The sequence below is a fragment of the Rhinopithecus bieti genome, unplaced genomic scaffold, assembly GCF_001698545.2.
Source record: "Rhinopithecus bieti isolate Rb0 unplaced genomic scaffold, ASM169854v2 scaffold_3043, whole genome shotgun sequence".
Lineage (NCBI taxonomy): Eukaryota > Metazoa > Chordata > Mammalia > Primates > Cercopithecidae > Rhinopithecus > Rhinopithecus bieti.
In genome coordinates this window covers 6,036,360-6,046,892 of record NW_016804580.1, presented here as the reverse complement: position 1 = coordinate 6,046,892, position 10,533 = coordinate 6,036,360, and the positions used below count along the sequence as shown (strand labels likewise).

General features: G+C 39.4%; 1 protein-coding gene across 1 annotated transcript in view; it reads right to left on the bottom strand.

The window, feature by feature from the left end:
- MLLT10 (MLLT10 histone lysine methyltransferase DOT1L cofactor) overlaps positions 1–10,533 on the bottom strand; it is a 249,797-nt gene that overhangs the window by 24,093 nt on the left and 215,171 nt on the right. Inside the window, 1 exon segment of the mRNA XM_017869231.1 lies at positions 6,270–6,448. Coding sequence (XP_017724720.1) covers positions 6,270–6,448 — 179 coding nt within the window.

The following is a 10,533-nucleotide window of genomic DNA, read 5'->3' as shown; positions in this document are numbered from 1 at the left end:
AAAAAAAAAAAAAAAAAAAAAAAAGAAAAGTTTCCAGGAAAAACATGAATGAACACTAGACATGGATTAGGGAAAAATGGAAAGTTTCACATATTCTCCAGCTCAATTCAAACTTTATATTTACTAAGAACATATTCTGATAGCAGACCCATTTCTGTGTCAGCTACCACCAGCAAGGCTTCAATACTCAGCATGTGATGAGAGGTGAAACCAAGTGTGAACAACTTTCAGGTCCCATGAGTAGGCTGACTGTTGAAGCTGTCAGGTTCAATTGCATCATTCCACATTATTCAATGCTTCAAACTGCTCCCTAATTGTTAGGAGCTTAACGTATTCAAAACCATTGTTTAGGCTAATGCCAAAATGCCCCACAATTGAGTTTCCATAAAGTAGTAGGAGGGAATGAAGTGTAGTTAAACCATCACTGAACACTCATGATCAGACAACAGGACTGTATAGATTAACCAACCAATTCTAAGTAGGTTTCTTAATTGGTTAATATCAATATGGGTCTTACCTTTCTGGGAAAAAAATTACTTTAGGACAAAAGCTTTGAAATAATTTTGGAACTGGAAAAGACCTTAATCCACAGCTGAACCTATAATGGCTAAAATTCATTTATCTATGTTAGCATGAAATTATATGAGTTTTAACAGAAATTGTTAATACTATTTCCAATACAGCAAGTGTTCCTGTACAGTTTCTTTTCTCACTGGTAATCAGGCTGAAAAGTAACAACTGAAGTCATAACAATGAATTCTAAAGTATTTTATGGTCTGCATTTGAACTTCATAAAGTATCTGTACAGCAGGTATAACAGGTACTTAAAGTATTCCCATTTTACATATGGAAACACTGAGGCTCATAAAAATTAAAAGACCTGCCCAAGGTTATATGAATGAGTAGCAAAACTCCTGGAACCCAGGACTTTTGCTGACTCAAATTTCTGCTCTTTTGCATTGCATGACACAAATGGACACAGTAAAACTGCTAACAATGTTTTCCAAGGAGGTACCTGGTAGCATAAGAGGTACATAATTGGGAAATTCATTTTAACATTAACAGTAATAAGAGAGCAGGCTAAGGAATCAGGCTGTCTTAATTCCAGACTTACAGATATGTGACGGTCACTGTGACTAAACCTTTTCATCATCTGATAACAAGAGATGTTACCAAGCTTATAAAAACTGATTTTGCTCAGAAAGGTAATTTCCTTAAAATTATAAGCCATTATATTATTTAAATCAGAAGAAATTTACATTCTGACTAATTAAGGATAAACACAAATGTCAACCCAAAAGTCAGCTGAATCTGCCTGAGAAACTAAACCATTTTCTCAAGTAGAATTTAAGGTCCTTATTAGACATCATCTGAAAAGAAATTGGAGACTACATCTAAGACAACTTCCCCTACATAAACACACACATACATAATAATACTGGAAAACAAAATATCCAAAGCTAATTGAGATGAAAGTGTCACAGAAATCTGCAAAACTTTAGTCACTAATTATATCTTTCTTTTTTTTTTTTTTTTTTTTGAGATGGAGTTTCGCTCTTGTTGCCGAGGCTGGAGTGCAAAGGTGCGATCTCGGCTCACCGCAACCTCCGCCTCCCAGGTTCAAGCAATTCTCCTGCCTCAGCCTACCGAGTAGCTAGGATGTAGCTGGCATCACAGGCATGCGCCACCACACCTGGGTTATATACACATATTTTGTTTGTATTTTTAGTAGAAATGGAGTTTCTCCATGTTGGTCAGGCTGGTCTCAAACTCCTGACCTCAGGTGATCCGCCCACCTCGGCCTCCCAAAGTGCTGGGATTACAGGCGTGAGCCACCGTGCCTGGCCAATTGTATCTTTAAAATATCAAAATATGCCCAGGCGAGGTGGCTCACACCTGCAATCCCAGCACCTTGGGAGGCAGAGGTGGGCAGATCACAAGGTCAGGAGGTTAAGACCAGCCTGGCCAGCATGGTGAAACCCCATCTCTACCAAGAATACAAAAATTAGGCAGGCATGGTGGTGCACACGTGTAGTCCCAGATACTCAGGAGGCTGAGGCAGGAGAATCACTTGAACCCGGCAGGGGCAGAGTTTGCAGTGAGTCGAGATCATGCCATTACACTCTAGCCTGGGCAACTGAGTGAGACCTCGTCTCAAAACAAACAAACAAAACAACAACAACAACAAAAGAAACACGAAATATCTGCATTTACTAAATATCACATAAATAAACCTTGCAAGTTTACTTTAAATGATGTTTAAGTCTACATCATTTTGTTTAACAGTAACATGGGATAGGACAAGAAGCCATGATTATCACATGAAGATTGTATTTCAAAAGCAAAACTCAGAAAGTAGGATGTAACAGAATGCAATTACATTTCACTGCATTCAGTCTTAAGTTCTTCTACTAAAGAAATCATCCATCAAACAAAAAAAAGCACCTGTATTCTCCCAAAGACAGAACAGAATGACTGTAGAACTATGAAACAGTAGGATTTGAAAGGCGAATTGAAAAATTAATGACACGCCTACAAAAACGAATTTATACCTCTACTCCTGATCCAACAAGGGCAGAGCACATTATTAACAGTCACATGGACGGGAGTCCACTCTTCCTGCAATGTTAAGAAACTACTCTATTACTGATATGCTAGTATGTAGTAAAGCAGGCTTCGTATCAATTATTTGTGAAAGAACCATTACTCTAAAAACAAGTCTGTTGAAAGGAAAAAAAAAAAAAAAAAAAAAAAAAAAAAAAAAAAGGAAGGGGGGGGGGGGGGGAGGGAGGGGCGGTTTAACACTTAAGAATATAAAATAGAGGCCAGGCGCGGTGGTCCACATCTGTAATCCCAGCACTTTGGGAGGCCGTGGTGGGCGGATCACCTGAAGTCAGGAGTTCGAGACCAGCCTGACCAACATGGTGAAACTCCATCTCCATCAAAACTACAAAAATTAGCCAGGTGTAGTGGTGGGTGCCAGTAGTCCCAGCTACTCAGGAGGCAGAGGTTGCAGTGAGCCAAGATCGCACCACTGCACTCCAGACTGGGTGACAGAGCAAGACTCCATCTCAAAAAAAAAAAAAAAGAATATAAAATAGGTTTATCAAACAGTTTTTTTCCCCAAAATTTGTGCTATCAGACTTTCCCCACCCCAATTTTACAAGTGTCTCCTTTTCCCCCCAATTAAAATCATAAATCAACTTATTCTAAGTTTTTAACTTCTACTACCCCTTCCTAATCTTAGCTCCTTTACCAATTTCCAGGGAACAATTCTTAAGATACCAAATAAGCCAATGTAGAGGTCTGTTTACTTAAAATGTACATCACAAAAGCAAAATGACCTCTGGATTTTATCCTGCTGGCACCAATCCAATCAATAAAACTACTACTTTCATTAAGGGCGTGGGGGCACAAAACGGTATTCAAGTTTAATATTTCCATTATCTATCAATATTATTAAAATTTTTGCTTGCAAGTGTGATGGTTTTCTTAATAGTTGCGGTAAGACTTCTAGAATTCCTTTTTTTTTTTTTGGTGGGGGAGACAGAGTCTGGCTCTGTTGGTTGGCCCAAGCTGGGGTGCAGTGGCACGATCTTGGCTCACTACAACCTCCGCTTCCCACGTTCAAGCGATTCTCCTGCCTCAGCCTCCCGAGTAGCTGGAACTACAGGTGTGAACCACCATACCCGGCTAATTTTTTAATTTTTTAGTAGAGACAGGGTTTCGCCATGTTTGCCGGGCTGGTCTCAAACTCCTGACCTCAAGCGACCCACCCACCATGGCCTGCCCAAAGTGCTGGGATTACAGACATGAACCACCGTGCCTGGCCTAGAATTACATTTTAAATATTGTTAATTTTTATTCACCCATTTATCTTATTGCATTGCTCTCAAATCAACTACTTAGAGCAACCCTAAATAAAACACTACAATGTGACCATCTAAATACAATTAATGTATGACTTGAAAACAAACACGGTCTATATGAGAGTGAAACAGGAATGAACTTTATCATTTTGAAAAAAATGATTTAATTGCTAAGTGTCCTATCAATTTTAAGAGTCCTATCAATTCTATTTAAATATTTCTGTATCCTTTCTTTTGCACATTGCCTAGAAAATTTCACATTTTTCACATTCAACACCATTATTATTGTCTCAGGCAGCTAAATTGAAGTAGTTCAGCACTCACTTCAACCGAGAGGTCAACGTGCCTCAGTTGCCTGGAGACTGATGGTTGCTACAGCAGCACCAGATAAGCCAGGCTAAATAAGCTTCAGCTTGAAGACAGAAAGCATTTACTGCTGAACAGAAACATAGATGCAGGTATCTCAGTACACAGCATGTAAATCTAACTGGATGATCACATTTGTAAGAGACCCATCTTTCTGAAAACTGGAGAGGGGATTTTAATTGAACTGAATCCTGGGTTACTTACAACTATGATTTCTTTGTTCTTCAGCTGAGTCACACGTTAAGTGGAATTTTCCCTCTAGCTATAAATTTCTCTTCACTACCACTTCCCTAATGCCAACCCCCTGGCTCACAAACATAATGAATGAGAAGAAATGAGGATTTTTGCTTAATTCAGCTGGGAATTAACCAGAGAATAATTAAACAGACTTTTATAAAGACAGAAAAGAAAAAATGCACATTGAAAATGTTCATGTGAGACTTTGTCCAAGGATATAAAACTATCAACAGCATATGGTTATACTTAATTAAAAGAGATAAAACCATTTATAAGAGCCATTCTTTCATTTATCCTTTCACCCTCTCTAACCCCAAACCTCTGTTATGGCTACCTCACTTTTAGTGAAATGAACCACAGAAAAACTCTGCTAAAGTAGTCAAACTCCTTTAACTCAAGTTGGGAGGTTCACCAAATAGTTCACTTTCAACTTCAAAGATGATACTACTAATCATGCCATTGATTTTCTGTGCTGAACTGTCGGGTTGATTCTAATACGTAATTTTAATAGCAACTGCTTGCACTGTGCCATTCACACAAATGCATCAAAATAACCTAATGCTGTGCTTGCCAGAAAAGCATATGTATCCTAACAACACATGCAATGGAAATTATGCACATATCCATAAAGCTTAAGTTGACAGGAACTTATAAACAACTATTTTAACTAGTTTATTAGACATTTGTCCCTGTGACCATTTTCTTGACCATTAAAAGACTACTAGAGCTTTGGAGAAATGAAAATAAAATTATACATAATTCCAAATAAATAAAAATATATACTTTGGAAATCTTAAATGATTATCTCTGGGGAAGGGGGTATAATGCAGGGGGGTTGGGTACAGCTTTCCCCCTGCACTGTCCTGCTTATAAAACAGGATTACAATTTCTTTTGTTTAACTCTTACTTTTAAAACATCTTGGCCAGGCGCAGTGGCTCACACCTGTAATCCTAACACTTTGGGAGGCCGAGGCAGGCAGATTACCTGAGGTCAGGGATTGAAGACCAGCCTGGCCAACATGGCGAAACCTCGCCTCTACTAAAAATATAAAAATCACCTAGGCAAGGTGGCATGCGACTGTAATCTCAGCTAGTTAGGAGGCTGGGGCAGGAGAACCACTTGAACCCATGAGGTGGAGGTGCAGTGAGCCAAGATCACGCCACTGCACTCCAGCCTGGGTGACAAGAATGAGACTCCGTCCCCCAAAACATCCTATAGACTAGGTCACCTATCAAACTAGAAATCTAAAGTCAGATAAAAGGGGTACACAAATGGAAAAACCTATATATTCATCATTATTTACAATATTTACAAACACTGTTCTCTCCCATTAGGAGGAAAAATGTCTAGTGCTTGAAGCGATCATTCATTTAACCTATATTCTCCTACACTGGTTTTTTTAAAACTGTAAAAATATTTCATATATGATTTGTGTAATTTTAAAATTATAAAAGGAATTTTAAAATCACAAGAGTCCAAAACTGGCTCATATTTTGTGGGTCCTACTTTTTTAAAGAAAAAATAAAAGCTCCCCTGAAATTATATTTTATATCATTCGGACAAAATTTAAAACCCAGAAATTAAGAAGAATTAGTTGGTGCCCATACACTCATCCATCCTCTCTCATGAATAGCATGTAAAAATACCTATCATTTTCACCAACACATTAATACAAATTGAGATATTTCATAAATTCCTATAGAAGGTCCTATTTCATTTGTTTCTCCTCTAATGAAACTCACTTTAAAAATGAGAAACTCACCTACTACCTCTCACATCATAGTGTAACAACTTACCTGAGTTGTAGCAACAGCAGGGGCTGCAGATGACACCGCTGAGGGAGAGAGCGCTCCTACTTGTTGCAAATGCCCAGAAGACTGCTGAGGTAAGTGAGAGCTGGAGACAGGAGTACTAGATCCCGAGCCAGATACTACATTTGGAAATGGTACTGCTACATCATTGCTGTTATAAATACCTGCAAAAAAACCAAATTTTATTTAAATATAACTTAGCAGTCAAATTTGTTACAGACACACATAATCAGTAAACTTGCATTTCCTCCTGGATCCCTCCTCCAATTATAAATTTTATTGTTGGTATTTAAAAAATATTGTGCTAGTAACTAAACAAATAAACACTGACTTTTCATGAAGTGGTTCTCTAAAAGAACCTACACCATTTTATTTAGCAAAAGGCTTTTGTTAAAAGCAGGGGATAGCAGGAAGAGCTTTGTAAAAAATATGTCATGGATTTTAGGAGTTTCTAAGGGCAAGAAAACATTTCTTAAGTAGAGGAATGAAGCAATTACAGTTCCATAAAAATCACCTAACGGACCTTCCAAAAGGCAAATGCTAAGGCCCCAGAAATCATGACTGAGAAAGTCTGAAGTAGGAAGAGACCATGTTCTAGAAAGGTGACAGGGTAGAAATTAAAATGGAATAGGCCCAACTTGAAATTCAGAAACCAACAGAAGAGCTGATGACATTGGTGGGAAACAGGCGTGGGAATAAAGAATGTTGGTAGATTCTAGAGACATTCCAGAGATAACACAGACAGGACTTTGTGACTGACTGTATGGGGCAGCTGCAGGGGTAGGAGAGGAGGAAGGATTAAGACATGATGAACTGGGCTATGAGTTGGCAGCTCCATTTACTCCAGAGAACATAGGAGGTGAAAATCATGGGAGACTTGATGAAATCACTTTGAGAGGAACCATGGGGATAAAAGCCAGAAATAAGGTGGGAAATGGAAGCTACTCATTCTAGGAAAGAGGATTGGGGGGGCGGGGGAGGGCGGGGTGGGAGGATGAGCATAAGTTAATAGGAAACAAGTTAATTTTTTTGAAGTGTTTATTTTTAAAAAAACAGAAAATCATGCCCAGCATAGACAAGGAGAGGCTTTCAGAATAAAGAAATGGGAATATCTATAAACCAGCTGTTTTCAACGAGGGGTGATTTTGTGGGACATTTCACAATACCTGGAGACATTTTTAGTTATCAAGCCTGGAGGGTGCTACTGGCATCCAATGGGTATAGACCAGGGATGCTACTAGACATTTTACAATGCACAGAACAACCTCTACAAGAAATAACTGGCCCATAGTGTTAATAGTGTGGAGGCCGAGAAAACTTGCTATAAACCAGAGCTCCTGGGAGGCCAAGAGGGAAGAAAAGCCTAAGACCCAGGTACAGAAACAGGAGGAAAGAATGAACCTAAGTGGGCTGTAGAAAAAAATATATAAAGAAATAAAAATTACCAATTGTAGCCCTAGAGGGCTACAGTAATTTATATCAACAATACAATTTACTTTGTTCTAAAGAACATCAACATAGCCTGGACAACAAAGGGAGATACTGTCTCTACAAAAAATAAAAATTAACCAGGCATGGTGGCACATGCCTGTAGTCCCAGCTATCGTGGGGACTGAGGTGTGGGGATCACTTGAGCCTGGAAGTTCGAGGCTGTAGTGAGCCATGCTGTGATTGCACCACTGCACTCCAGACTTGGCAATAAAGCAAGACTCCGTCTTAAATAAATAAATAAATAAATAAATAAATAAATAAATAAATAAAGTTACTGACTTACATAATAAATTAAAGCACCTACAATCTTATTCAAACAGGGAAAACAAAACAATTGGGATATTTTAAAAGGCCTTAGAGCTATAATTAAGGCTTTGAGATCTTTTTTATATCTACAGTTTCTCCAGAAAAAAATATATTCATTTAGCCAATGCATTCATTCTCCAAACATCATTGAACTCATTATTTGCCAGGCATTATTCTAAGCCCTGGAGATAAAAAGCCATTCAAGATAGGTAGTCTTTGCCTTCAAGAAGTTGCATAGAAAAAAAGACATTACAAACAGTTGTGAAGAGCACTATGACAGAGACATCCTCAGGGGGCTAGGAGCACAGAAAAAGAGGTATCTAATTCAGACCTGGAATGAGAAAAGTGGTAAGCCAAAAAACTTACTGGAAGAGATGTTGTTGCTTTTCAGGTTAATTTCTTTTCTATCTTTTGTTTGTTTTCTGAGTCTTTTGTTTGTTTTCTGAGACAGAGTCTTACTCTGTCATCTATATTGGAGTGCAGTGGTGCAATCATAGCTCACTGCAGCCTTGACCTCCTGAGCCAAGCGAACCTCCTGCCTCAGCCTCCCAAGGAGCTGGGACCACAGGTGAACACCACCACACCTGGCTTTTTTTTTGGGGGGGGGGGGGTAGTCGGGGCAGTACGAGATGGGGTCTCACTGTGCTGACAGGCTGATTTCAAACTCCTGAGCTCAAGTGGTCCTCCCACTTCAATCTCCCATAAGTGCTGGCATTACACGCATGAGCCACCATGCCCAGCCTCAAGCTAGTTTCTTTTCTGAGGTGAAGTCTCACTCTATTGCCCAGGCTGGTGTGCAGTGGTGCAATCTTGGCTCACTGTAACCTCCACCCACGGGTTCAAGTGATTCTCCTGCCTCAGCCTCCCTAGCAGCTGGGATTACATGCACGTGCCATCACCCTCAGCTAATTTTTGTCTTTTTACCAGAGATGGGGTTTCACCATGTTGGCCAGGCTGGTCTCAAACTCCTGACCTCAGGTGATCTGCCCGTCTTGGCCTCCCAAAGTGCTGGGATTACAGGTTTGAGCCACTACACCTGGTCTCTCAAGCTAATTTCTAAAGGCACTGCAGAACACAGGTGAAGGACGGTTTGGGGAAGAAACATGCAGTAGAGAGCAGGATAAATTCTAAGGACTTGGTGACTACTTAGGCCTGAAAATTCTATTAGACTAATAGAACTTGGTGACTAATTAGACCTGAAAAATAAAAATAAGGGTAGAGTCACCAATGACTCTTAAGCAGCAGTAAGTGCATGTAGTGATACCATTCACTGAAACAGGAACAGCAACTGAAAGCAGTGTTTGGTTACTGTACGCAAGTAACTGTGCTAGCATAAGAACTCAGTAAAGTAAATATTACTCCCATTTCACATATGAGCAAACAAGTTTAAAGAAATAAAGTAACTTGCTTGGTGAGCTAGTAGGTGGTGAAATATTGATTCAAACTCACAGGTGTTCTACAAATGAAATCACTTCCTAATACAAATGAGAAGTTCAGGGTCATGGTCTTTGAGATGCCTGTGGGTGACAGAACTCCTATATATAGCACACAATGGGATAAGCCTAAAACCCAGCAGAAAATTCAGATCTGAAGACAAATAAAATCTAGGAGTGAGAAGCATGGTAAGTTACAGTAAGTAAACTTGCAAACTAAAAATACTATTGGTCTGCACTATGGTTGAAATTTTAACCAGTTGCTCATAATTATTATAGAAATAAGAAATTTCCCATTAAGAACTCTAGATGTCTAATATCTCTTGAAAAACTGAAGATTTGCCAACACTGGATACTATACTATAAAAGAGCAACAATATGACCAGAGCTCCGAACAGGGCATGGAGACTTGAATCCATCAGCATCTCCATCATCCCTGACCATGTCACTCATTTATGTTACCTACGTGGCCCCGTTTTAAGTATTTTATTTACAACTCTTGATATGAACACAATGGTCAAGGCCAAGGAACAAAAATGGGATCACCCAGGGAAAGTTTCCAGCATGATCAAGAGAAGAGAACCAAAGACAGAACCTTAAATAACATTACCATTTAATGGGTAAACAAACAAAATTAGATCACAAAGGGCAAACTTAGAAAACTAAGAGAATCTTATAAACTGCTCTAAGAATTTTAAAGGAATGGCTGGGTGCAGTGGCTCAGGCTTGTAATCCCAGCACTTTGGGAAGCCAAGGTGGGTAGATCCCTTTGAGCCCAGGACCAGCCTGGGCAACATGGTGAAATCCTACCTCTACCAAAAATACAAAATTAGCTGGGTGTGGTGTCAAGCATGGTGGTGTGTGTCTGTAGTCCCAGCTACTTGGGAGGCTGAGGTGGGACAATTGCTTGAGCCTGGGAGATTGAGATTAAGCCGAGATTGTTCCATTGCACTCCAGGCTCAGTGACAGAACAAGACCCTGTCTCCAATAAAGAAAAAGAGAGGAGAGGAGAGGAGAGG